The sequence below is a fragment of the Macrobrachium rosenbergii genome, chromosome 41 (assembly GCF_040412425.1).
Source record: "Macrobrachium rosenbergii isolate ZJJX-2024 chromosome 41, ASM4041242v1, whole genome shotgun sequence".
NCBI lineage: Eukaryota > Metazoa > Arthropoda > Malacostraca > Decapoda > Palaemonidae > Macrobrachium > Macrobrachium rosenbergii.
The window spans coordinates 8,116,672-8,142,391 of NC_089781.1; the positions used below are offsets into that span (position 1 = coordinate 8,116,672).

Below are 25,720 nucleotides of genomic sequence, written 5' to 3' on the forward strand. Positions count from 1 at the left end.
ACATCAATAACTACCTCATGTAATAGAGAGTTAGCTGAGCAAGAGAGGAAAAACCAGTTTTTGGGAACCTTTTGCTTTGTGTGTGAATGCATCTCACCCAGTTAAAGGCTATTTTATGAGCAGTTGCGGATTTACATTGAGGCTAATGAGGCTGCAGCCTCAGGCCCCAGGTACTGAGGGGGTCCCCGATGAGGTGATGATTAGAAAATATATCAATAAAATTGGCAATAGTACATTTACGAGTGAGAGACTTTGCAAACCAGAAAGCTAGGAAAGTGAAGTTCCCTAAGTAGGCATTAACTTACAACATGGATTTTCATGTTGACATTTGTTTGCTCGTTTTTCATGTTGACATTTATTTGACACTCATTTTTCACATTTTTTCATGTTGAATTTATGGAAATATATACAATGCATATTAGTATTTTCATGGAAACATGAGACCAGAGTTCATAAAATGTATCTAATGTGATTGATTTTCTGTAACTACTTACCTTCATCTGATTAGGTAATACTTGCCTCATATGTGAATTATACAAATACATGAATTGTTCAGTTTAATATTTTCATTGTTTTTCTGTTGTTAGTTTGTAATGGAGTTTTCTTTTTTTATACAGTATGATACAGCATAATAGATCAATCGTTTCAGTGTAACTCAAACGTAAAACTTATTGATAGTACACTAACTGATATTGTTCATATTGAAACATGTGCTAAAACAAAATATGATAAATGTGTACATGTCTGTTAAAAGGGCCCCTGATGTGAAGTAGCCTCAGGCCCCAAGTACTGTTAATCCGCCCCTGTTTATGAGGACTGGGTTTGTGGTAATAAACAAACAAACACTTCATAGGCAAACTGGATTTTTAAAAATTAATATGGAAATATGTATTTCTTTTTCATTTTTCTCATAGCTCTGTGTACCAAAAGAATAGCAAACATGAAAAATCTAAGACCAACAAAAATGATATTTTAATGATAAAATAAAGTTTGTTCATACTTACCTGGCAGATATATATATAGCTGTATTCTCCGAAGTCCGACAGAATTTCAAAACTCGCGGCACACGCAGTGGCCGGGCAGGTGGTTAGTACCCATTCCCGCTGCTGGGAGGCGGGTATCAGGAACCATTCCCATTTTCTATTCAGATTTTCTAACGCCACTGACTCCTGAGGGGAGGAGGGAGGGCAATATGAATATATATATCTGCCAGGTAAGTATGAACAAACTTTATTTTATCATTAAAATATCATTTTGTTCATGAGACTTACCTGCCAGATATATATATAGCTGAATACCACCTTTGGAGGGGGGTAGAGACAGCCAAGAATTAGGGAAAAAACCAATTATTGGTAAAATTATTTTGGTTCCTTATCTGATAGCATAGCTGACTGAGTGGTTACTGTCACTCTAGTCTGCTTCTGCTTTACTAGAGACCCCAGCGAGGTAGTGACCTATATAGCTGGCGACTTCTAGATGATCTGTCAACGGGGGCGTGACCACAATGTGACTAGATCATAGACCATACAAAGAGGACAAAAGAGCATTACTAACCACCTAACCAACACCTAAAGCGTTAGTTTGCAAAGGATTGGGAAGACTGCCTCCAGTAGTCGACCCAACAACCATAAAAACACAATTAAAAAGGGGATAGGATCAGAGTTACCCCCTGTCCCCAAGGTTGCTGAAGCAGCAATGTATGGTCCCAGCGAAAAGCAATTTTCGTATGCTACCTAAACATCTTGCCAAGAGTGTGAGGCAAACACCGAATTGACTTCGCCAAAATGTGGCACTAAGAATGTCACTGAGTACCATATTTTTCTTGAACGCCATGGAGGTAGCAGCTGCCCTCACCTCGTGAGCGTTAACTCTCAACAACTTGAAGTTGGAGTCGTCACAACTAGAGTGTGCGTCCTTAATGACGTCCCTAATGAAGAATGCCAGTGCATTCTTCGACATAGGTTTAACTGGTTGCCTCACAGAACACCATAAAATATCCAAGGGACCACGAGTGTCCTGTGTTCTTTTAAGGTAGTACTTGAGAGCTCTAACTGGACATAGAACTCCCTCAGGTTCCTGTCCAATAAGGTCTGCTAAACCTTTAATTTCAAAGTGTCTAGGCCAAGGGTTAGAAGACCTATCATTCTTAGCCAAGAACTTAGGGCTTAAAGAATAGACAGCATTGTGTTCCTTGAAGTCCACATGACGGCCTCGAACTTCGCTCACTCTCTTCTTCGCCAGAGCCGCGAGGAATGCCGTTTTCGAGTAACATCCTTAAGAGATGCAGAGTGGAGAGGCTCAAAGGACTAAACATCAAAAACTTGAGCATTACGTCCAAGTTCCAAGCAGGGGAATTAGCTGAGGAACCTTGGACGTCTTGAAAGAGCTCGTAAGATCGTGGAGGTCCTTATTGTCAGACAAAGCTAATCCTCTGTGTCTGAATACAATCGAAAGCATGCTCCGATAACACTTGATAGTTGGAACTGCTATATCGAGTTTTTCTCTTAAGTAAAGGAGAAAATCGCAACCTGGCTCACAGTGATAGAGGAAGAGGAACAGCCCTTCTTTCTACACCAACCTTTGAAGGTTGCTCACTTCGCTAGATATATCCTTTAGATGAAGAACTTCTGGCTCTAGCGATGGCCCGTGCCACCTGGCCAGAAAAACCCCTTCGCTCTGACCAAGTTTCGATAGTCTGAAAGCAGTCAGGTTCAGAGCGGGGAGATTCAAAGATATCTCGTGAAGTGGGTTTGTATGAGCAGGTCTGCTCTCATAGGAAGGGTCCTCGGAACGTCTACCAACCAGAAGAGAAACTCCGAGAACCAGTGGTTGAAGGCCAAAACGTGGGGATGAGAGTCATCCTCGTCCCTTGTGAGGCCGCGAACTTTGCGTATGACTTCTCCCAGAATTTAGAACGGGGAAAAAGGCATAAACATCTATTCCCGTCCAATCCCAGGGAAGAGCATCTATCGCAACTGCCCCAGGGTCGAGTACAGATGAGCTTTATAGAGGGAGCCTCGCTGTTCTTGAGGTCGTGAAAAATATCCACAAGATGGCGACCCCAAAATTTCCAAAAATCTTGGCAAACCTCCTGATGAAGGGTCCATTCCTTCGGCAGGAGTTGATGGCGCCAACAGAGCAGGTCTGCTCGAACATTTTCGACCCCTGCAACAAAACTTGTGAGAATCGAAATGTTGCGAGCATAGGCTCAAAGAATAGTCTCTCTTGCAAGGCTGAGCAGGGAACAAGTAGAATTGTCCGAGTTTGCTAGAACTACACGACTGCAAACTTGGACCTCGAAGAATTGGAGAGCTAAAAGATAGCCGCCAAATCTTTGAAGTTGATGTGCCAGGACACCTGTTCCTCTCTCCGGGTTTCTAACACTTCCTCTCCCTCTAGTGTTGCCCCCCAACCTGTTGACGACCCGTCGGAAAAACAACACTAGGTTGGGGTTCAGAAGCTTGAGGGAGATCCCTTTCTGCAATTTCGTTGGATCGAGCCACCACTACAGATCCTCTTTTATATAAGGAAGAATTCTCAATTCCTCTTTCAAGTCTTCCTTGCTTTGCCAGTTCTCCAACAAAAGAACTGAAGAGGCCTGAGATGCAGACTCCCAGAAAACAAACTTCTCCAGCGAGGAAATGGTCCCCAGCAGACTCATTCCTTCCCTCACCTAGCATGTTTCCTTTTCCAAGAAGGCCGAGACTTTTTCGTACATAGAAGTTGCCGTTCTTGCGACGGAGACGCTATAAAAGCCGCTGAATACATCTGAATTCCCAGACACAATGGACAGTGGGGATCAGCTGCGACTTCTCCACAGACCAGAAGTCCCAGGGACTTCACGAGTTGCAGAGTCAACTGAAGGTCCTCCAGATACCTTCGCCGACGACTTTCGAATCAACCAGTCGTCCAAGTAGAGTGAGATCCTGGCGTGCGACAGGTGCAACTGCATCGCAACGTTTTTTCATGAGACGTGTAAACACCCTCGGAGCAAAATGTGACGCCAACAGCATCTGGTGTTCCCAGGCGGTCACCCATCAAGTACTGACCAGACCCAACGTTGCTTAACTTCGCTGATCGGACGAGAAGCGGTGTTTTCAACGTGGTATGGCCGTTGTGCAGAGTCCAAAGCAGAGAGCCCTGAACTGGTACGTCTAGTCCCCAAGACAACCTGAGATACTTCATCGAACGTGGATGAATTGGGGCGTGAAGATAAGTATCTTGGAGATCCAAAGATACCATCCAATCCCGGGATGAAGGGCTCCTAGTATTGACTGCGAGGTCTCCATCTTGAACTTTTCCTTCGGACCAAGTTGTGCGACCTGTTGACGCCCAAGACGGGTCTCCAGCCTACTGAAAGTTTTGGGACTAGAAACAATCTGTAGTAAAATCCCGGGAACACCGAGTCCAAGACCTGTTCCACTGCTCTCCGCTCGAACATCTGTTCGAGCAGGTCAAAACAATTTTCTGTTTGACAGGAAGGCAGTTGGGAAACAAAAAACAAAGGAGGAGGAGACAGGAAGGGAAACAAGTAACCTCTCTCTAACAGTAGGAGGGACCAAACGTCTGCCCCTCACTCTTTCCAGGCTTGTGCAAAATGAAGCCTGGTTGCAAAGGGAGTCTGGAGATGAAAGGAGTCACTTGCTACCTCTCTTGGAAGTGTCATTCCTTCGGGAAAAAACTCTCTCTCGTGGTGCGGGTCTCGTGTTGCTTCCCATGGAAGCCCCTTTGTTTGTGGGCAAATATTTAGCTTTCGTTTACTTTTTGTATCATTGAGATCGGTGCAATCGTTATGAAGGAGATGCAGTTTGAATGTCGATAACTTTAGTTTTGAGAAAAACGATATTTTTTGCTTCTCTGTGTATTTATTTGCTTGCTGTTACACAGTTTGATGTTTTTATGACAATGAAAAGCCAAAAACTAGACCTGCAAAGTAATATAACTTCGCTAAATGAAGCGAGTGTCAAAACACGGCTCAGGTTGGGCAGTGCGACGTCTTACTTAGTCAAGCTCTGAGCTGCTACTGACTGACTGCCACTGACTGCCCTGCGGCATTCCTGTCTTTCGCTGATGCGTACTACGTCCACAGGGTTGCCATAGATCGCATTAGATATTATTATTTCATAGCTAAAAGGAAATTACCACCGATATACTGACAATATCATTACATTATACGAAAAATGTAATTCGACTATGATAGGGTTACTGTTTTGTTTATAACTCCTAACTGTGGCGAACTTTTAAATAAAACTTTCTGAGAAGATAGTCAGGATATGTATGATGCCATATATAAAATATCCCAGAAAATTTGATTTCCGATTTTTTCGTCAACCACTCCCCTTAAGACAAAGACAACTGCGAAGGTGGAGAGAGAGGAGCCGAAGGTTGAAAAGTCTCAGGAAACAGATCCTTAAGAAAAAGCCAGAGTCTGATAATCAGAGGAAGAAGAAGACGAAAGAAGTTTCTCTTCATACAAAGGCTGTGACGAAAGAGGATGTTCTTCTGCAGCTGGCGGGTCTTGAGTGAGTGGTGAAAGTAGTTCGATTCGCCCGATCGTGGCGGGAACTCCCATGAACGAAGAAGTCGTCAACTAGAGGACGTATAGTAAACATAAAAATGCGGAACGCTTCACGATTAGCGTGTCATCCTTGCGCAGGGGCCATGCTAATCTTCTCTGTATCGTTCAATTTTTAGTATATGTACTGCCGAAGCAAGTACTGGCTAAATTAAGAAGGACATCAGATGTTGAAGCGGGTAGTTGTGCGACATGATGAACAACTGGGCGGCGTCAACACAAGACTTGAAGCTATACGGCGAAGCGGCGCGGAGCGTCATGGCGTGACGCGCGAGAGGCTCCGTGGCAAGTACTAGAAGAGAGTCACAGCGTGGCGCGCGAAGCGTCATGGCTAAGCGCGCGCCGGCGTCAAGGTGAGGGCGCGTGAAGCGTGAGAGCGCGCAAGAGCAAAGAGCAAGACGCTCCTGGCGCGAGACAAGAGAAAAGTCCAACACCTCAAATCGGGAAGACGAATAGGAAGCCACTAAACACTCTCTCTAGACGACAGACGAAGCCCCAAAACATCTAGCAGACGAGGAAGCGAAGCAGGAGACGAAGGTGAAAGTCTGTACCTCTTAACAGGCAGATTCGAATCTTGAAAGGTTCATGAGAGCATCCAGCTGTTGTTGCAAACCCAACAAAATCTTCGCAGCGTTGGAGAAGCAACTCTCTCGGGAGAAGGGCTGAACCTGAGAGAAGGAAAGGGCGAGAGACGTATACTTCCTTCCACAGGGAAGAAGCTCTAGCCCTTGCCTCAGGGGGAGTAGCGTCATCATTCGAAAAACACTTTATTCTCTTCTGCAGAGGAATATCCACGCAACTTTCGGGAAGAGTACAAACGTCTAGAGGAAGAGGACGTGAAGCATCCTCTCCTCTAAGCTTCTCTTAAGAGGGCGAGAGTCCAACCGAGAGCTCCCACCCGAGGCGGGGAGGGCGTGTCGGAGGACGAGAAGCAATCCATCAGGATGCGTGCCTGAGCACGATCCCTGGCAGCCTGGGTAGCGTCATCAGGACCTGCTGTAGGGACGCCAGATCGGTGGGAAGCCCCGTAACCCTCATGCGGCTTTCGACATGCCCCCTCCCTGGTCCTGGGAGTTCGACAGAGGTCCAGGCCTAGAGGCATTATAGGGCCGATCTGACGCCCCCTCCACAACACTAGGGGCACTAGCACTAACAATATGCGTTTGAATTGCATTCACTTTAGTTTCAAGAGCACGCATTGACTCTACACTAGAGCCAGGGAATTACCTTCTGCAGCAACAAACTACAGGGTTAGTACTAAAATTTACTACAGGGTTACTAGTAGGAGAAAACCCTGACTGTCCATCTAAGGATGCACTCTAGGAGGAAGATTTCCTCAGCCTATCACGCTCCAATTTAAGCATATAGGCTTCATATTTCTTCCACTCACCCTCAGACAATCCCACACATTCATTACCGATTATCATAGAGCACTGAACACCCTTACATATCATACATAAAGTGTGAGGAACTATCAAAGTCTTCGATAGCCTCACCTTACATTCACCCAAGCTACAGACTCAATAGCTAGAGGTAAGACATCTTAATTATAAGAAAAATCAAAAGCAAAATCAAAAACGGTCCACAAAGAGCGTATGCCAAGTCACAGATCCAGTCGAATTCCAAAAAACAACCAAAATACTTAAGTGACAACAAATTTCGAAATCCAAATGGCGGAGGAACTGACAACAGGTGTTGACAGTCCGGCGACAGAGAAAATCTGAATAGAAAATGGGAATGGTTCCTGATACCCGCCTCCCAGCAGCGGGAATGGGTACTAACCACCTGCCCGGCCACTGCGTGTGCCGCGAGTTTTGAAATTCTGTCGGACTTCGGAGAATACAGCTATATATATATCTGGCAGGTAAGTCTCATGAACAAACTACAAGGCCATATCTTATACACCCATTTTAGTTCAGGCTTCATTATTTACAAAAATAGCATTATTTTCATTTTACCCCATATGTACCAGCACTCATAAGATAAGCGACACTAGTCACAATATCAAGATACCTTACCTAATGATTCCAGTGTGCCCTTCAAGAGTTATAATCCTCTGAAAGTTGTCTGCATCCCATTGTTTCACAGTGCCATCATGACCACAAGAAAAAAACATGTGTGTCTTGGAAATGAACTTGCAGTCAGTAACACCACCTTGATGGGCATTTTTAAATAACCTGTAACAGTTAGAAATGTGGAAGTTAATCCAATTACATTAAATTACAGACCTGTTAGGTATCTAAGGTTTACTAGCTATGCACTGTAAATTATTTATAAAAAGTACCTATGAAAAAAATTTTCCTCCGTGCAATTGCTTTTATAGTAATATAACTACTGATGTCAGGCTTTGTGCTTCCACCTCTGAACGTTGCACAAGACTCTAGGCATTCAAGAAAGCATGTGAATAATGATGCTTGTATATTTATTTATATTTATCTACACAAGAAGATTAATTACAAACTGATTTCAATACTTTCATCCTACACAGCATTCACTAAATGCACTTACCCAGTACACACAAATATCTACACCTAACAATCCAAATATCCTCCAGGTAGGAGGGATCATTAACCCTTAAACGCCGAGCCTCTATTTACAAAAACGTCTCCTCTATGCCAGCGGCGTTTGGGAGTTAGAAATGAAAGCGGAAAAAAGTTTTTTCAAAAAATCACAGCACGCTTAGTTTTTAAGATTAAGAGTTCATTTTGGCTCCTTTTTTGTCATTGCCTGAAGTTTAGTATGCAACCATCAGAAATGAAAAAAATATCATTATCATATATAAATATTGAAATATATGACAGCGAAAAAAATTTTCATATATAATTTTATACAAATCACGCTGTGAGCAAAACGGTTAAAGCTAACGGTTTTTTTTTTCTTTGTATTGTACACTAAATTGCAATGATTTTGGTATATAACAAATTGTAAAACGATCAAAGCAACACAGAGAAAATATTATCACAAAATGATGCATGAATTAAATAGCGCGGACGTAAAAAAATGTTTTTCAAAAATTCACCATAAATCGAAATTTTGTGCTAGAGACTTCCCGTTTGTTGAAAAATGAAGCTAATTGATTGAATATTACTAGACTGTAAGTGTTTTGGCTTACAATTGCAGTTTTCGACCATTTCGGTCGAGTTAAAGTTGACCGAAAGTAAAAAGTAAAATTTTTTCTATTTATCGTGATTTATATGAAAATATTTCAAAACTGATAAAAGCTACAACCATGAGTTATTTTCAGTTGTATTGTACATGAAATTGCACACATTTTCATATATAAAACTTTATGTAACGACTAATATAAAACGGTGCAAACATTACGACAACGTGTGAAACAATTTCTGAAATGTTGGCCGAGTTACATCATGAGCGTAAGGAAAATGGTTTTTCAAAAATTCACCATAAATCGAAATATTGTGCTAGAGACTTCCAATTTATTGCAAAATCAAGGTAAATGATTGAATATTACTAGAATGTAAGAGTTTTAGCTTACAATTGCGTTTTTCGACCATTTCGGTTGAGTTAAAGTTGACCGAAGGTTGAAATTTTGGCAGTTATCGTGATTTATGTGAAAATATTTTAAAACTGATAAAAGCTACAACCATGAGCTATTTTCTGTTGTATTCTACATGAAATTGCGCACATTTTCATATATAAAAGTTTATGTAACGACTAATGTAAACGATGCAAACATTACGACAACGTGATGAAAGAATTTCTGAGATGTTCGGCAGAGTTACCGCACGCAGACGTACGGAAAAAGTTTTTTTTTTTTTCAGAAATTCACCATAAATCGAAATATTGTGCTAGAGACTTCCAGTTTGTTGCAAAATGAAGGTACATGATTGAATATTACTAGAATGTAAGAGTTTTAGCTTGTAATTGCGTTTTTTTACCATTTCGGTCGAGTTAAAGTTGACCGAAGCTTGAAATTTTGGCAGTTATCATGATTTATATGAAAATATTTCAAAACTGATAAAAGCTACAACCATGAGTTATTTTCTGTTGTATTCTACATGAAATTGCGCACATTTCCATATATAAAACTTTATGTAACGGCTAATATAAAACGGTGCAAACATTACGACAACGTGACGAAAGAATTTCTGGCGCGGGCGTAAGGAAAAAGTTTTTTCAAAAATTCACCATAAATCGAAATATTGTGCTAGAGACTTCCAATTTGTTGCAAATGAAGGTAAATGATTGAATATTACTAGAATGTAAGAGTTTTAGCTTACAATTGCGTTTTTCGACCATTTCGGTCAAGTCAAATTTGACTGAAGGTTGAAATTTTTTGTAGTCGACGTACGGCACGTTCACTCGGCACCCAACAGACAATTTTAGTCGACGTATGATATGTCCAGTCGGCGTTTAAGGGTTAATTACCACTTTGCTAGTTATATACACATAACTAGCATTTAACCCACCTACCAGGCATTAATGTAAATCAAAGAAAAGTGTTGGTTGCATAGAAACATAGGTTATTATCTAGATTTATCAATATACTAATCTACAAGTAAAAGTATAAAAATTAAACAAATACCTTCTTTGATCACCATAATCTGTTCCATACAAACGAAGTCTAGCATCCTTGCTCCCTGTCACAAGCAAAGTACCATCTGTTGAAAAATCCATACACGTTGCAGGAAGGGATTTCCCAAACAGTTCATGGCAGAGCTAGAGAATAAAAAGATATAAATGAAGATTTGTAGCAGTATACCTAAAACTGAGATAAGTATATAACATTACATTTTAATATGACAAATTTTGGATTTGTATTTTTCCTGACATACAAACCTGAGGTCTTTACATAGAAATTACCTTCAGCGCAAGCTGGAGCAGGCTAATCTACACAACTAGGTTGTTTGGTAGTTGAGCTACCAGTAAGGTTGGACAAGGGGTACCCTCACCACCTCCCTTCGCTGAGTTGCGCAACCATTTGCCTTATAGCCCAGGTATCCGAATGAGGGGTGGCTAGAGGTGGGCAGTATATGTAACGACTTTAGGTTTGTATGTTAGGAAAAATACAAATTACTTCCAAAATTTGTCATTTATTCTTACATGAGTACAAACCATCGGTCTTTACATAGGAAGACTTACTGTTTGGTGGGAGGATCTGAGCAGACCTCCTAACCGACTAAAGGTTCACCTCACCTAGGACTTTTTCCTGGTCGTGAAATGTTGAGTAAAGGAAGCAGTCCCATGCCTCTGATCAGGGGAACAAATGTGTATTCAACTGTCAGATTTCTGGGTTTTCAAAGTAATGGGTTGGAAAGTAACATTACTTCAAAAAAGGCTAGGAAGAACACTACATTGGAGACAATAAAGCTAAGATAAGCAATGGATCAGTTTTATTGCCAATCCCTCTCTCCCCTTGCTAGAGAGAGGGCAGGACTTACTTCTATAGAGAGAGGGCAGGACTTACTTCTATAGAGAGAGGGCAGGACTTACTTCTATCAGATCATAACAATGGAAAACTATAGAATGGATGATCACTCACCTGCATCTGTGCCCGTCCAGCACATAACAATTTGAAAACCCATCCTCTGCCCGCCAGAAGAGGAGAGGTGTGAGAAAGGGAAAGGAGGGAGGCCAGTCACACACACACACACTAACTCTTTCTTCTACGACCATACATCTTAGACCAGATGCTACCTGTAACTGCTAGGGGAGCTGGATGAGCTACACAACTTGTTGAGCAGCCACCACAGGACCCAAGGAAAAGGTGTCCAAGGACCTATGGGCAACCTCCCTCAGGTAAAAGGATGTGAACGTCATCTGAAGTGACCACACTCCTGCTCTCAGCACCTGATGCACCGGTTGGTTCTTCCTGAATGCGAGGGATGGAGCAATACCCCTGACTTCGTGAGCTCTGGGCCGGAATATACTCGAGTCCTCTTCGTTTGACATTGATTATGCCTTCTTGATAGTCTCATGAAGCCAGAAAGAGACTGTGCTCTTGGACGCCTCTTTCTTGGTATTGCCAGTGCTAACAAAAAGTCGTCGACACCCAGGCCTGAGCTGCCGAGTCCTTTTAAGGTAGCACCACAGCACTCTAACTGGACAAAGTAGCATCTCGTCTGGTTCATTACTTACAAAGTCTTCTAAGGAGGGAATCGAGAAGGACTCAAATCCAATGCCAGGGACCAATGGGTTCTGAGAATTCGCTTTGAATTCTGGGATAAATTTGAATGAAACAGGTCCCCATTCCCTCGAGTATTAACATTATAAGAAAGACCATGGAGTTTGCCTACTCTCTTTGCCGATGCCAGGGCAAGCAGAAATACAGTCTTGAGGGTCAGATCCCTGTCTGACGACTCTCGTAGAGGCTCGTAAGGTGCACGAGTCAGGCTTAGAAGGACAAGTCACATCCAACTCAGGGACCTTAGTTCCCTGAGAGGGCAAGATTTTTTAAGCTTCTCATCAGCATGGAGATCTCCCATGAGGAAGAGAGATCTATGTCCTTTAGGTGTAGGACTAGGCCCAGGGCAGCTCTGTAGCCCTTAATTGCTGAGAAAGACAGATACTTCTCTCAGCGAAGGAAGACAAAAAAGTCTGCTACCTGCTGAATAGTAGCTCCAACTGGAGAGAAACCCCTTCTACGATACCAATCACAGAAGATGGCCCATTTCCCTTGATAGATGTCTGCAGATTTCCGAAGATATCACTACATCTCCGACGCTGTTCGTTGAGAAAAGTCTCTTGCTCGCAGGAGACGCTGTATAGTCTCCAACAGTGAAGGGACAGGGACTCTACGGACTGGTGGAACCTCTCTACGTGGGGTTGGCAAAGGAGGTTGAGCCATGGAGGAATTTCTCTCGGTGCCTTGGATGGTAGAGCTAGCAGGTCCAGGTACCACTTGGCATGTGGGTGTTTGGGAGCCACCAGGGTCATTCTGAGATTCATGGTGATCATTACCCTGTTGACCACCTGACAAATATGACAGAACAGAGAAATAGCATAAGAACGGAGGAAAAGCATAAGTGTCGAGATTGTCCCTAGGGTGCTGAAAGGCGTCCTCCGCTGCAGCCCAAGGGTCCGGGACAATGGAGCAAAACACTGTCAACTTCCTGTTGTGACAGGTTACAAAAAGGTCTGTCACTGGTTGTCCCCAAAGGTCAAACAATCTCTCCACGACGTCTGGGTGTAGGGACCATTCTGTCCCTATCACTTGATCATGACGGCTGAGTTTGCCCGCCACTACATTCCTTTTGCCTGGGATGTATCTGGCTTACAACTCCACTGAGTGTGGTATTGCCCACTCATGCACTTCCACCGTCAACTGATGAAGCTGAAGAGACACTAGTCCGCCCATGCTTGTTGATGTCTGCCACTACTGTGGTACTGTCGCTCATGAGTACCACAGAGTGCCCCATCACTTGATCCTGGAATTTTTGGAGAGTTAGAAAGGGTGCCTTGAGCTCCAGGATGTTGATGTGGAAGTGTTTGTTGTTCTGATTTCACACACACATGAGGTTAGTAACTCTCCAGGAGTGCGCCCCATCCCTCCCTTGAAGCGTCTGAAAACAAGCATCTCCGGAGGGGGAGTGTGAAGCTGAACTCCTATTACGAGGTTCCTGTCATCTAGCCACTAGGCTAAGCCCTGTCTCACTTCTCTCTTGAGAGGAATGGAAAGGGAGGGAAGGTCCCTTGCTTGAGACCAGAACTCCTTCATTCTCCACTGGAGAGAACGAAGGTGAAGCCACCCATGAGGAACCACCTCTTCCAAAGACGACAGTTGACCGAGAACAACTTGTCACATCCGAGCTGGTTGTTCCTGTCAGGACAGGAACGAATGCGCTGCCTTCCTGAACCTGCTGATATGGGAGTCTGAGGGAAAGATTCTCACTGCTGCCACATCTACCAGCATGCCCAGGTGCTTTATCCTCTGCTTGGGTATGAGGTCTGACTTCTTGAGATTTATTGCAATGCCTAGGCTGCAACAAAAATTGAGGAGGCAATCTCTGTCCTGGAGCAACTTCGAACGAGAGTTCGCCAGGACTAGCCAATCATCGAGATACCTCAGAAGAATTATCCTGTGCGAATAAGCCCAAGTTGATACAAGGGTGAACACTCGCGTGAACACCTGGAGAGCGGTTGACAGTCCAAAACAAAGTGCCCTAAATTGGTACACCATCCCGTTGAGGATAAAGCAGAAGTACTTGCGGGAGGACTGATGGATGGGTATCTGGAAATACGCATCTTGCAGGTCCACCGTAAGCATGAAGTTGGTTGAACTCACTGATGGCCGCGAGCAATGACCGTGTCGTTTCCATCTTAAACCGAGTCTGGCAAACGAATCGGTTCAGGGCAGGTAGGTCATGATCGGTCTCCATCTCCCTGAACGAGGTCCTTCGGCAAGCTGGGAACGAAAATTTGTAGATGGACCAAAAGGTTGGTGAGAGGTGGAAGAAACTCGAAGGGAAGTAAATAGCCCACCCAGAAGGACATTCACTACCAAGGTCTCCGCTCCGTGTCGCTGCCATGTTACCCAACAGCTAAACAGGTAGCCCCCGACCAGTAGCAGCATGTGGAGGGGAATGCTGCCCCTAGCATCCTCCACCCTTCTTCTTCCCCCTAGCTCCTCTACCTGGCTGGGCAGAGGGCCAAAAGGGATGCTGGTTTGCAACCTTCCTGGTGGGGGCAGAAGAAGGCTGGGCATTCCTACGAGGGACCTTAGGATTCTGGGGTTTCCTAGGACCCGTAGAGGAACTGCAGTGGTGTGCGAAGGCCCAGAGGTCTTTGTCACTGCACGGTGGACAAGGCAGTCGTTGTAATCCGCTCTCTGACGATCCACTTGCTCCCTATCAAAGAGAGAAGTGGAACCCAGCAACAGTCCATTCCTCAGGGACAAGACCAACTCAGTGATTGTATGTTAGTTTTATAAGTTAGTCATTATTTTATTTTCTGCATTGATGAAGTGTATGGGTATTGCAGAATGTATAAAAAGAAGGCACATGTTTAATTTTATAAGATGTTTTTATAGCATAGCATTCCTTATGTTTAAAGAGCATGTTATTGTTGTGACGTCATAGGAAGTGACGTCACAGGACGAAAATGGCGGGAGGGAGAAAAAATGTAAACAAACAATGAGCGGGAGTGGGAAAAGCATGGTGGAAAGAGGTAGAGAGAGCTCTCTGAAGGTTTAGGTCGTTAATGGTTGGGTTGTAAGTCTGTTTGTGGTTTTTGTTGTCGTAAGCTGGATTGCATAGAGAAAAAGAACAACGTGAACAGGTGAGTGGATCACATAATTGAATAATTTAAGGATAGGTTAGGCTAGAGTAAATTTCAAGTGGTAGCAGAGCGTGGTTCGTTAAAATGGACGGATCTGATGGTAAACTTTGGGAGATGAAATGGAGGAGAGACTGTCCGAGATTTAGCGGGGCACAGGGCGATTATAAAGGATGGAGAGGACAAGTCGAAGATTGGCTTGTGGTGTGTGGAGAAGAAGTGAAATATCCGGGGATAGAGATAAGGATGAGCTTAAAAGGGAAAGCTTTAGAAGTAACAGAAGGAATAGATAGAGATGAACTTAAGGATAGCGAGGGTTCAAAGATAATCCTGTCCAAACTAGATGAAGTGTATCTAAAAGATACGTTAATGGAAAATTACAGTAAAATGAAAAACTATTTTAAAATAGAAAGAGAATCTAGTGAAAAGATGAGAGATTTTATAATTAGGTATGAAAAGGCAGAGTCAGAGTGTAGTAGGGCACTAGGGAAAAGCATGCTTGAAGGGAAGCAAAAGGTTTTCATGTACTAGAACAATCGAATCTCACAGAAGATCAAAAACAAATGGTATTAGCAGCTTGTGGTCGAGAAAAGTTGGAATATAAAACAGTGTCACAAATAATGAAAAGAATATTTGAGGGATTAGGGAATAGAGAGGAGGGGGAATGGTTAGGATCAGAAGGTTGTGAGAATTTTGGGAAAGGGTGGAAAACCAAAGATATCGGGAAAGGTGAATCGAGGTAGAGGTGGAAGAAATCCTTTAAATAGAGAAGGAAAGTAACACTGTGTGCTACATGCAAATCAGAATGGCATTGGGCCAGAGATTGTCCTCAGAATTTTCAGAATAAGAAGAAAGCAGAAACTGGACAAGAAGAAGAAAAAGTTTATATAGGAAAAGTTAGCAAAATAGAAGAAGAATCTTGGGAAGAGGTTGATGCAATTTTAGACACAGGATGTAAGTCAACAGTTTGTGGGAATTGTGACTAGCACGCATTGTTGTGGGTTTGAATCAGGAAGAATTGAGGAGAATGAATGATACTAAGAAAGAGTCTAATAAAGTATTTAATTTCGGTGAGTCATCATACAAGTCGAAAGGAGTAATGGAAATACCGGTGATATTGAAAAACAAAAAGTTTTATTTGAAGACAGAAATTTTGCAGGGTGATGTACCATGGTTAATAGGTAAGAAAACCATGAGTAAAATGGGGATGACCATAAATTTAAAAGAGAATTGTGTTAAAATAGAAGTACTAGGGGAAATGAAGGTAAAGTTACGAGAAGACAGACAGGGCCATTTAAGAATACCAATTTTGAGGAGGAAGGTAGAAGAAGAATTATTATTGAGGGGTGGAAGGGGAAAGAGCCTAAGGGAAATTAAAGGTACAATGATGAAGTTACATCTACAATTTGGCCACGGAAGTGGAGATAAAATATGGAAGCTAACAGAAGAAGCACAGTGGAGTGACGGTTTGGGAGAGAAGGAAAAGAGGATATAAAAAGTTACTAACTGATTTAATCGCAAGTTGTGAAGTATGTAAAAGATATAAAAGAAATCCAGCTAAACCAGTAGTGGGATTTTCTTGGAGTAAGACATTCAATGAAGTTGTAGCAATGGATGTGGGAGAGATAGAAGAGAGAAAGTTCTTGGTTATGGTAGATATGGCAACAAGGTATTGTCAGGCTTTTTGGATAAAAGACAAGAAACCAGAAACTATTATAAAGACACTTTTTGACGGGTGGTTTGCGATATTTGGGGCACCTTCCAAAATATTATCAGACAACGGGGGAGAATTTCAAAATGAAAAAGTAAGGAGGATGGCAGAAAGATGGAATATTAAAGTATTAGCCACAGCATCAGAATCTCCATGGAGCAATGGATTGTGTGAAAAGACAGTAGGCATAATCAAAGAAAGCTTAAGAAAGATGAAAGATGATGAGGAAGTGGATTGGTCCATAGCATTAAGATGGGTAGTGAGTGCCAGGAACTGCTTAATAAATAATGGTGGTTTCTCCCCTAACCAATTAGTATTTGGGAAAAATCCTTCCTTGCCTAATTTAATGGGAGAAGAAAGTTCAAGTCCTGCAAGCAGAGAGAAAGGTATGGAAGAAAGCATAGTAAGGGATACACTGAATGCAATGCATAAGGCCAGAGAAGTGTTTATCAAAAATGAGTCTTGTAATAAAATAAGAATTGCTCTGAACAAAAATGTCAGAGAACATAAATTTGAAGAAGCAGTAGTGGGAGATGAGGTATTCTATAAGAGAGAAAATGAAAATGAATGGAGAGGACCTGCTCAGGTAGTGGGAGTATCAGGTAAAACAGTAGTGGTTAAACATGGGGATTCTCTAAGAGAAGTAGCGAGAATACATGTTACTAGGATTCAAAGACTATCACCAGAAAAGGAGAAGATACTTAAAGTAGACAAAACACACACTGTGAAAGATGAATCCCTTGCATCAAAGGAAGGGAATATAGATGAGCAGGAAAGAAAGATGATAATTGGCTGGAGAAGGAATGCTGATGTAGAAGAGACTATAGAAAGAGATTTGGCAGAGGAAACACTGGAAGATGAAGGGGAAAGTGAGGTAACAGAAGAAAGTGAGTTAATAGAAGAGATACCCAAATTCAGAAAGGGAAATAGAGTTAGCGCTATAAACAAAAATACAGGACAAGTAGAAGAGTGGACGATATTGAGCCTTGCAGGGAAAAGATCAAGCAAATCTTGGGCTGATTCGTACAATGTAGAAGACTCACAGTCAGGTGACAAGGGATGGGTTGACTTAAGAGATTATAGTCATGTAGAAAAAATTGAAGATGAAGAAGAGGTTTTGCTAGGATTCGAAAATAGAAATGTAATTGAAGCTAAAGAAAAAGAACTACAAAGTTGGAGAGAAAACAAGGTATATGAGGAGGTAAATGACATTGGACAAAAAGCTATATCTACAAGATGGATAGTAACTGAAAAGGTAAAAGGTGGGGAATGGATATGTAAAGCAAGATTGGTAGCTAGAGGTTTTGAAGAAGAAATGGCTGAATGGGAAAAAGATGCTCCTACATGCAATGACGAAATTTTAAAATTTTGTTTGACGGTAATAAAACTGAAAGATTGGAATTGTTATACGTTAGATGTAAAAACGGCATATCTACAGGGTGATGAAATACAACGAGAGGTATATTTAAAACCACCTAGTGAAGATGGTTGGAGTGGATTATGGAAATTGAAGAAAACTGTTTATGGGCTCAAGGATGCAGCAAAGGCATGGTATTGTAAGGTGGTAAAACTGGTGGAGGAGCTTAAAGGTGAGAGGAGTAGATTAGAACCTAATATATTCTTTTGGAAGAAAGACAATAAATTGAATGGTATTTTATGTACACATGTAGATGATTTTTGCTATGGAGGAACTGAAGGATTTTTAAAGGAAACAATTGGGAAATTGAAAGGGAAATTACAAGTAGGAGAACAAGAAAGTAAAAGTTTTAAATATATAGGAGTAATAGTAGAGCATAAGGAAAATGGAATTTGTCTTAATCAGTGGCAGTATATAAATTCTATAAGAGAACCAGAAGCCAGAAGATTTACAGGTAATAGAGTATTAGGACAAAGGAGTTAACAGAATATAGATCAGTGGTAGGACAGTTGAATTGGGTATCGCTACATACTGTGCCAGAAATATCATATGATGTTAGTGAATTAAGTAAAGCTTTTAAAGAAGGAACGACTCAAGATATGAGAAAGCTGATTAAGATAGTGAGAAAACTAAGTGCATAATGGGAGAAGTGATAATAAGTGAGTTAGAAGAAGAAAAGGTTTATTGGGAAGCCTATGCAGATGCTTCATTCGGGAATATTGAAGATGGTCATACTCAATTAGGTTATGTGATATCATTGACAGATGGTAAGAGGAGAAGCCCTATATGGTGGAAATCCAGAAAATCCAGAAGAGTAGCAAAGTCCACCATTGAAGCAGAAGCTCTGAGTGTTGGGGAGGCCATAGAAGGATTGATATATTTCAAACATTTGTGGGAAGAGATAGTAGGAGGGAGAAAATTAGAAGCACTGGTGAAAACTGAAAGTAAAACCCTAATGACTGCAATAAAATCAAGTACCGGAGTAAGTAGTAAGAGATTAAAAATTGATATTGCAGCAATAAGAGAAACAATAGAATCTGGAGAAATAAGTGAGGTGAGATGGATTAAAGGAAAGCATCAGATAGCTGATGTATTAACCAAAGCTGGAGTTTGGGGGGGAAAGCATTAGGAATTATGTAGAGGGTAAAGAATTGGAGAATAATGGAGATTAGAGGGGATTAGGATAAGAAAAGGCTGGAGGAGGGAGAAGGAGATAAGTGTGATTGTATGTTAGTTTTATAAGTTAGTCATTATTTTATTTTCTGCATTGATGAAGTGTATGGGTATTGCAGAATGTATAAAAAGAAGGCACATGTTTAATTTTATAAGATGTTTTTATAGCATAGCATTCCTTATGTTTAAAGAGCATGTTATTGTTGTGACGTCATAGGAAGTGACGTCACACACGAAAAATGGCGGGAGGGAGAAAAATGTAAACAAACAATGAGCGGAGTGGGAAAAGCATGGTGGAAAGAGGTAGAGAGAGCTCTCTGAAGGTTTAGGTCGTTAATGGTTGGGTTGTAAGTCTGTTTGTGGTTTTTGTTGTCGTAAGCTGGATTGCATAGAGAAAAAGAACAACGTGAACAGGTGAGTGGATCACATAATTGAATAATTTAAGGATAGGTTAGGCTAGAGTAAATTTCACTCAGGACCAACAAACTTGGAGACATGGGAGAGAACTGCATCTCTCCTTTTAAGTATCAAGTTTGCCCACAGGTTAACCATCTGGTGGGCTAGGTAGGTGACAGTCTACCTCCAGACAGGAATAGTCTGTTCAGGTTAGCAACTTCCTCGTTGGTTGGTGACGAAGAGGAAGTGATAACCTTGGCTACGGTGGTGGACCAATGGTCCAGCCAAGAGGCTGCTTGAAACGCTACCATGGCAGTCATTTCCAAGGTTGCCGACTCCTCGTGCAAGAGGGAGATGCCCTCTGCACAGAGCTGCTCCAACAACAGACCTGGACCGAGACAAACTAAGTCCAGGTCAACCTGTGCTGTTGGAATTGACCTCTCTGAGGACTTGTAGAATTTCTTCTGATGAGGGAGAGGCGGAGGAAGCAGCTTGATCGAGCAGCTGGCCCGAAGTGAGTTCTCCCTCCCAGAGACGAGAGAACTCACCTGATCCAGGACTGACTCGGCAAGCTTCGACCATGGCAGCTTGATCGATGGTGACGATTCCTTGCGGAGTCCGATCAGTGGTTCGAGGCCCGAAGGAACAACCTCATCGCCAGCCAAGGTCTCTTCCCCGAGATTGTTGGACTGACATATCAGTTTGACAATCTCAATGTAGGACTTCTGCAACTCAGGGGTGTCTGCATCCTTGGGAAGAGGACCTTCCAGCCCCCTCCAAGTCATGGTCCTCCCAAGTTGCTCTCTCTCTGCAGGTGAGAGACCCTCCTCAGAACCCCCATGTCCCCTCTCTGACACCCGAGCATATGTCCGTTCTGGTTTTTAGACCGAAACCGGGTTGTACGAAGGACTGAGATGGGAGGCCAAATCCCAATCGCCAACCTGAGTCCTGTTAGTCCCACAGATCCCAGTATACCCCCAGGAGGTTGAAGGGACATGTGAAAGGAACCTAGCACCCTTCGTGGATCTGCCAGAGGCCAAAGTCTCGGCAGGAGAGGAAGGCTGTGAACAATTGTCAACCCGCGGTGATGATCAATGCACAGGTCTGGAGAGCTCCCATCACACGAAGGTGAACAGGGGTTGTACCTGGGAGAGTGCACCTGCTCTTGTGAATGCGAGTGGAAGCTATCCCAAGGAGAGTAAATCCGCTCACATGAGCAGGAAATGCCCCCGGAAGAACGATCATGCACTCTTGGGCGAGAGAGTGGGCTTTCCCAACGACTTGCTAGACTTTTCTTCGAGGATGAGGCCTTAGAGTGTGAAGAAGAGTGAAAGGGGGACCTCATCCATGCTTTGTCTGGTGTGCAAACTACAGTCGGCATCACTGACTCGGGACCCAATCCTCCGATTATCCAAGGAGAGGTTCATGGAAGCCACGTCCTGGGATGGAGATTGAGGGGTGGGGGCAGCACCGACGTCTGTTGTCTGGTATCGGTGCCTTGGGTGTTGGTGTACTTGGGGGATCCACATACATGAACTTGGCTCATGGAAGCCGCGTTGTGGCTGACTCGAGTGCGCACTCCTTCCTCACCTCAGATGTCTGGGGATACCCGAATGCAGATTCCCTGTCCCGGGACAAGGGAGAGCTGTAGAGAGATCCTCATGCTTCTTCCATAGAAGACGTCATGAGAGGGCCAACGGGCCTTCTTACGGTCTAGAGCAGCCAACTTTTCCTTCTTTGGGTCTGTCCACATAACGGGACCCTTAGAAGGAGAAGGGGAGGAGGCACAAGCAGGTGGAGAAGAAGATACTGATGATAATGGCAAAGGCAAACAGGGTCTCTTCTTCGATGTCCTCTTGCGAACATGTTTGTACCTCTTAACAATTTGTCCAGAAGATCCTTAGCGTCGGGAGACATCGGAGGGCGCGTTGACTTGATGGGACAGGATGACTAACCGAAGGCGCTGTGACAGTAGTTGTGGTGACCTTGGATCCCATAACTGAAACCGTAGTTCCAGTTACTGACTCAGTAGAGGCGGGAGGCAGATTGGAGGCACTAAGGTGTGCAATCAAGTCCCACACTGATGGCTCCCCAGGAAGACCTAGGGATGGCCAGAGGTTCCTAAGATCTTGAAAAGTCTTCCCAATCTCTCCCAGACTTGAAAAAGATGGGTTATCAGGGGCTGCCTGTTAACTCTGATGAGAGTATTTGTGCATGATGTTGCACTTCGCTCTTGTCATTTGTTTATGTTTATGTTGTGAGAGAGGACGAAGCAAAGCGTCACGATGTAGGTGCTTGGTAGGTCGGATCTCCAAGGTAAATAATGTCAGTTTTTTATGTCTGCCTTTGATTTCTCCTGCCACACTGGTCTACACGATCAACAAATGGTAGCAGAGCCTGGTTGTGGCAGAAAGGAGATTAAAGAGTAAATTAAAAGAAAGACGATGTAAACATGGGTAGCGTCAGCAAATGTGGCGGGCAGCTGGTGTTCCCAGTTTTCAGTGCTGACAAAGGTTATGGTCCCTGGAAACAGAGCTGAAAGCATGGCAGCTTGTCACAAGTATCAAGAAAAAGAAATAAGCTGTAGTTGTTGCCCTGTCGTTCCCAGAAGGAAGAGAGGCAGGGCAAGATTTTCGAGGAAGTGGATATTGAAAAGCTGACAGTCGAAGATGGAATGAAAGTTTTGCTTCAACACTTGGAGAAGTGGTACAAGAATGATGAGATATCAACAGTGTTTAAGGCATGGACAAGGTTTGACAGCTACAAAAACGAAAAGAAACATACAATAGAGAGGTACATTTTGGAATTTGTGAAGAGAAGTGCATTTCTGGAGAGGTACAAAGTAAGTATACCAAAATGTATTTTAGCATTTAAGCTACTAGATACTGCAGGGCTAGAGGCTAAAGACAAACAAATAGTGCTGACAGCAGTGTTCTTTGGTGAAACAGATAAAACATCTGATTCCATGCAACAAGCCCTTAGGAGATTTTTTGGAAGTCAAGAAGCGTTATCATTGGGTACAGTGTCAAACAGGAGTGAGAGTGACATCCCTGCTGTGGTGATAAAATCGGAACCAGTATTTAGCATGGAGGAGGTAAATGTCATTACGCATTACACATGGAAGAGGACAGGGAAGGTTTAGAGGTAGAAGAGGAGGAAGCATGGCAAACAGAAGCGAAACAAACAAGCAGAGAAACTCGGTTGATATATATGGTAAGGTTAGGAAATGTTGTGTGTGTGGATCAGAGTACCATCTGTCTCCAGCATGTCCAAAAAATGTGTATGTAAGCAGTGTAAAGGAGAAAGAGTTATATTCTGTTACTGAAAATACCTAAAATGATGTTAGTGTTGATGACAGAATCTACCTAAAAAGTGTTAGTGTTGATGACAGAAACTATTAATTATGCTATTCAGGACACAGCCTGCAGTTCTACAGTGTGTGTGTGGAGTGACTGGTTAAAAGCTTAAACAAAGTCTTTGTTGAATGAGGAAAAAAATGAGAATAGAAGAGGAAGAATGTAAACCAACGTTTAAGTTTAGCAATGGTAATGAGTATAAATCAATGATGAAAGTAAAATTTCCAGTGAATATTATAGGTGACAGAGCAAGTGTGATAGCAGATGTGGTGAACAGCTCTTTCCCCCTTTTATTCAGTAAAAAATCAATGAAGAGAGCTCAAATGAAATTGGACTTGAGAGAATGATACTGCAGAAATTCATGGAAAAAAGGTGAAATTGAGGTGCACTTCTTCAAGACCCTGTTGCCTTTCACTATGGGATGAGAGAGAAGCCTGGAAGAAAACAGAAGAAATAATGATGACCAAGGGAGATAATGAAAACGAAAAGAAGATAAGAAAATCACACCAACAATTCAGTCATTCCACATTTAAGAGACTGGTTCAGCTGTTGAAGGATGCTAGTGTTAAGGATGAAATGTGCTACATGTAGGCTGAAGAAGTGTCAGATAGCTGTGAGATATGCATGGAATATAAGAAAACACCATCAAGGGCAACTGTTAGTGTGAACATGGCAAAGGAGTTCAATGAAGTAGTGGCATCAGACCTAAAGGAGTATAAAAAAGGGGATATATATTTTCTGCATATGGTGGATATGGCAACAAGGTTCTCAAAGTCTTGTATGACAAGAAGTAAACAACCCAAGGGGATAATAGAGAAAATTATGGAAACATGGTTTAGAACCACCTGTGAAATTCTTGTGTGATAATGGTAGGGTTTGCCAACAACACGCTTCAAGAAATGTGTGAGAACATGAACATTCAAGTGATGCATACAGCAGCATGTTCTCCCTTCAGTAATGGCCTGTGTGAGCGTAATCATGTAATTATAGATGAAAGGGTAACAAAAATGATGGCAGAGCAACCAGAACTGTCTTTAAGAGAGTGGCTTTGACATGGGCAGTCAATGCTAAAAATTGTCTCCAAGGGGTGGGGGGTTTTAGCATTTATCAACTCGTGTATGAGCAGAATCCTAACCAACCATGTACCATGAATGATGAACTTCCTGCACTGGAGGGTGCATCATCTAGTGAAATGGCTGCTAAACATCTCAATGCTTGCCACTCTGCAAGAAAAGCCTTCATTGCTGCTGAAACTTCTGAGAAAATATGATGGGTACTAAGACAGAGTAAGAACCACTGGTAAAGTCCTTAAGAATGGAGACCAAGACTATTTTAAGAAGGAAGAGCAAAAGGAATGGAAAGGACCAGCAACAGTCATTGGTTAAGATGGCAAAACAGTGATTTTGAAGTATGGTTCAAATATTGTAAGAGTACATGAAACAAATTCCGGAGATACCATACAGTTTTGATAGAAACACTGAAGAAGGAAGAAATGCACTGCTTGATATGTTGAGGCATCAAAGAGAAAAGGATGAAATGGACAGCAGCAAGAAAAATGAGATAGAAGCAGCCATAAATCCAGTGGAAAATGAAAAAAAAATGAGGAGGAAGAAAAAGAGAACCACACCAAAGTTGAGGACATTTCATCTGAAGATAATTTAACAATTAAGGGTATTCCAAAGATTGGAAAGAGTAAGATTCCAGCCGAAAGAGTCTGATGAATGGCAGACAGGAACTGTTCACAGCTGTGCCGGAAAATCTACAGGAAAATATAGTAGTTGGAGGCATATTGAACATAAAGATGGACATATAACAGCCATTGACTGGATCAGAGATGTAGAAAAATGCGTACCAGTTTCAGAAGATGAAGTGCAGGAACCCAGTGAAATAGTAATGGCTTGTGAAAACAAAGAAAGTCAGGAACTTGATAAAGCAAAACAAGAAGAACTAAAAACCTGGAAGAATTTGGGTGTACACAGTATTAGGAAATTCCTAACTTGGGTCAAAAGGTATTGTCAGTTCGATGGTTGGTGACAGAAAAGGAAAACAGTGTTGGTGAAAAGAAAATTAAAGCACAGCTAGTTGCCAGAGGTTTTGAGGAAAAAGAAGAAATCCAGCCAGATTCTCCCACTGTTAGCAAGGAAGTGTTAAGGTCATTTGTTGGTATATTGTCTTCCAAAAGATGGACAGTGAATTCAATTGATATCAAGGCTGCATTCCTACAGAGTGACCAGTTTGACAGTGAGGTGTATCTTATTCCACCTGTTGAAGCTGGCTGTGATGATAATGTACTGTCAAAATTTTAAAAAGTGTATATAGTCTTAGTGATGCTGCTAGAAAATGGTATCTCACAGTGCAGCATTCTATTGGTATTATGAAGGAGATTTGTGTAGTATGTTTTTGATGCATGTAGATGATTTCTTGTGGGGAGAAATAAAAGAAACTTGAGAGTGTAGTCCTTGCCCAAATCACAAATAATTTTCAGGTTAGGGAGCAAAGTAATGCTATATTCAGATAAATTGGCCTGGATATTGTACAGAATGAGCATGGTGTCACACTTCATCAAAATGAGTATTGTAAATCTCTGGAATCTACAAATGTAAGTGCTGAGAGAGGATCAGTTAAGAATATGAAGCGTAATGCAGAAGAAAAGGAGAATTTTAGGAGTCTAGTAGGCCAACTAGGATGGTTATGTACTAATTCAAGACCTGATTTGTCATGCCATGTATTGGAACTTAGCTGTAAAATAAATAACCCTAAAGTAAAAGCTCTGATTGAGGCAAACAAATGCCTAAGAAAAGCCTATACCTTTGAGAGCTGTATATACTTCCCAGGACAGTCTAAGTTTAAGTTGGTTG

General features: G+C 42.3%; 1 protein-coding gene and 2 non-coding genes across 3 annotated transcripts in view; all 3 read right to left on the reverse strand.

The window, feature by feature from the left end:
* Window positions 1–25,720, reverse strand: part of LOC136826604 (WD repeat-containing protein 3) — a 107,798-nt gene that overhangs the window by 18,053 nt on the left and 64,025 nt on the right. The window contains exons 14-15 of the mRNA XM_067083841.1: window positions 10,122–10,255; window positions 7,594–7,752 (exon numbers count right to left, since the gene is read on the reverse strand). Of these exons, the coding sequence (XP_066939942.1) occupies window positions 7,594–7,752; window positions 10,122–10,255 (293 nt within the window). The remainder of the gene's footprint in view (window positions 1–7,593; window positions 7,753–10,121; window positions 10,256–25,720) is intronic.
* Window positions 4,002–4,119, reverse strand: LOC136827262 (5S ribosomal RNA). The gene has a single exon (XR_010849792.1). It is a non-coding gene; the product is annotated as a 5S ribosomal RNA (ribosomal RNA).
* On the reverse strand, window positions 5,613–5,718 carry LOC136827270 (U6 spliceosomal RNA). Its single transcript, XR_010849796.1, has one exon. It is a non-coding gene; the product is annotated as a U6 spliceosomal RNA (small nuclear RNA).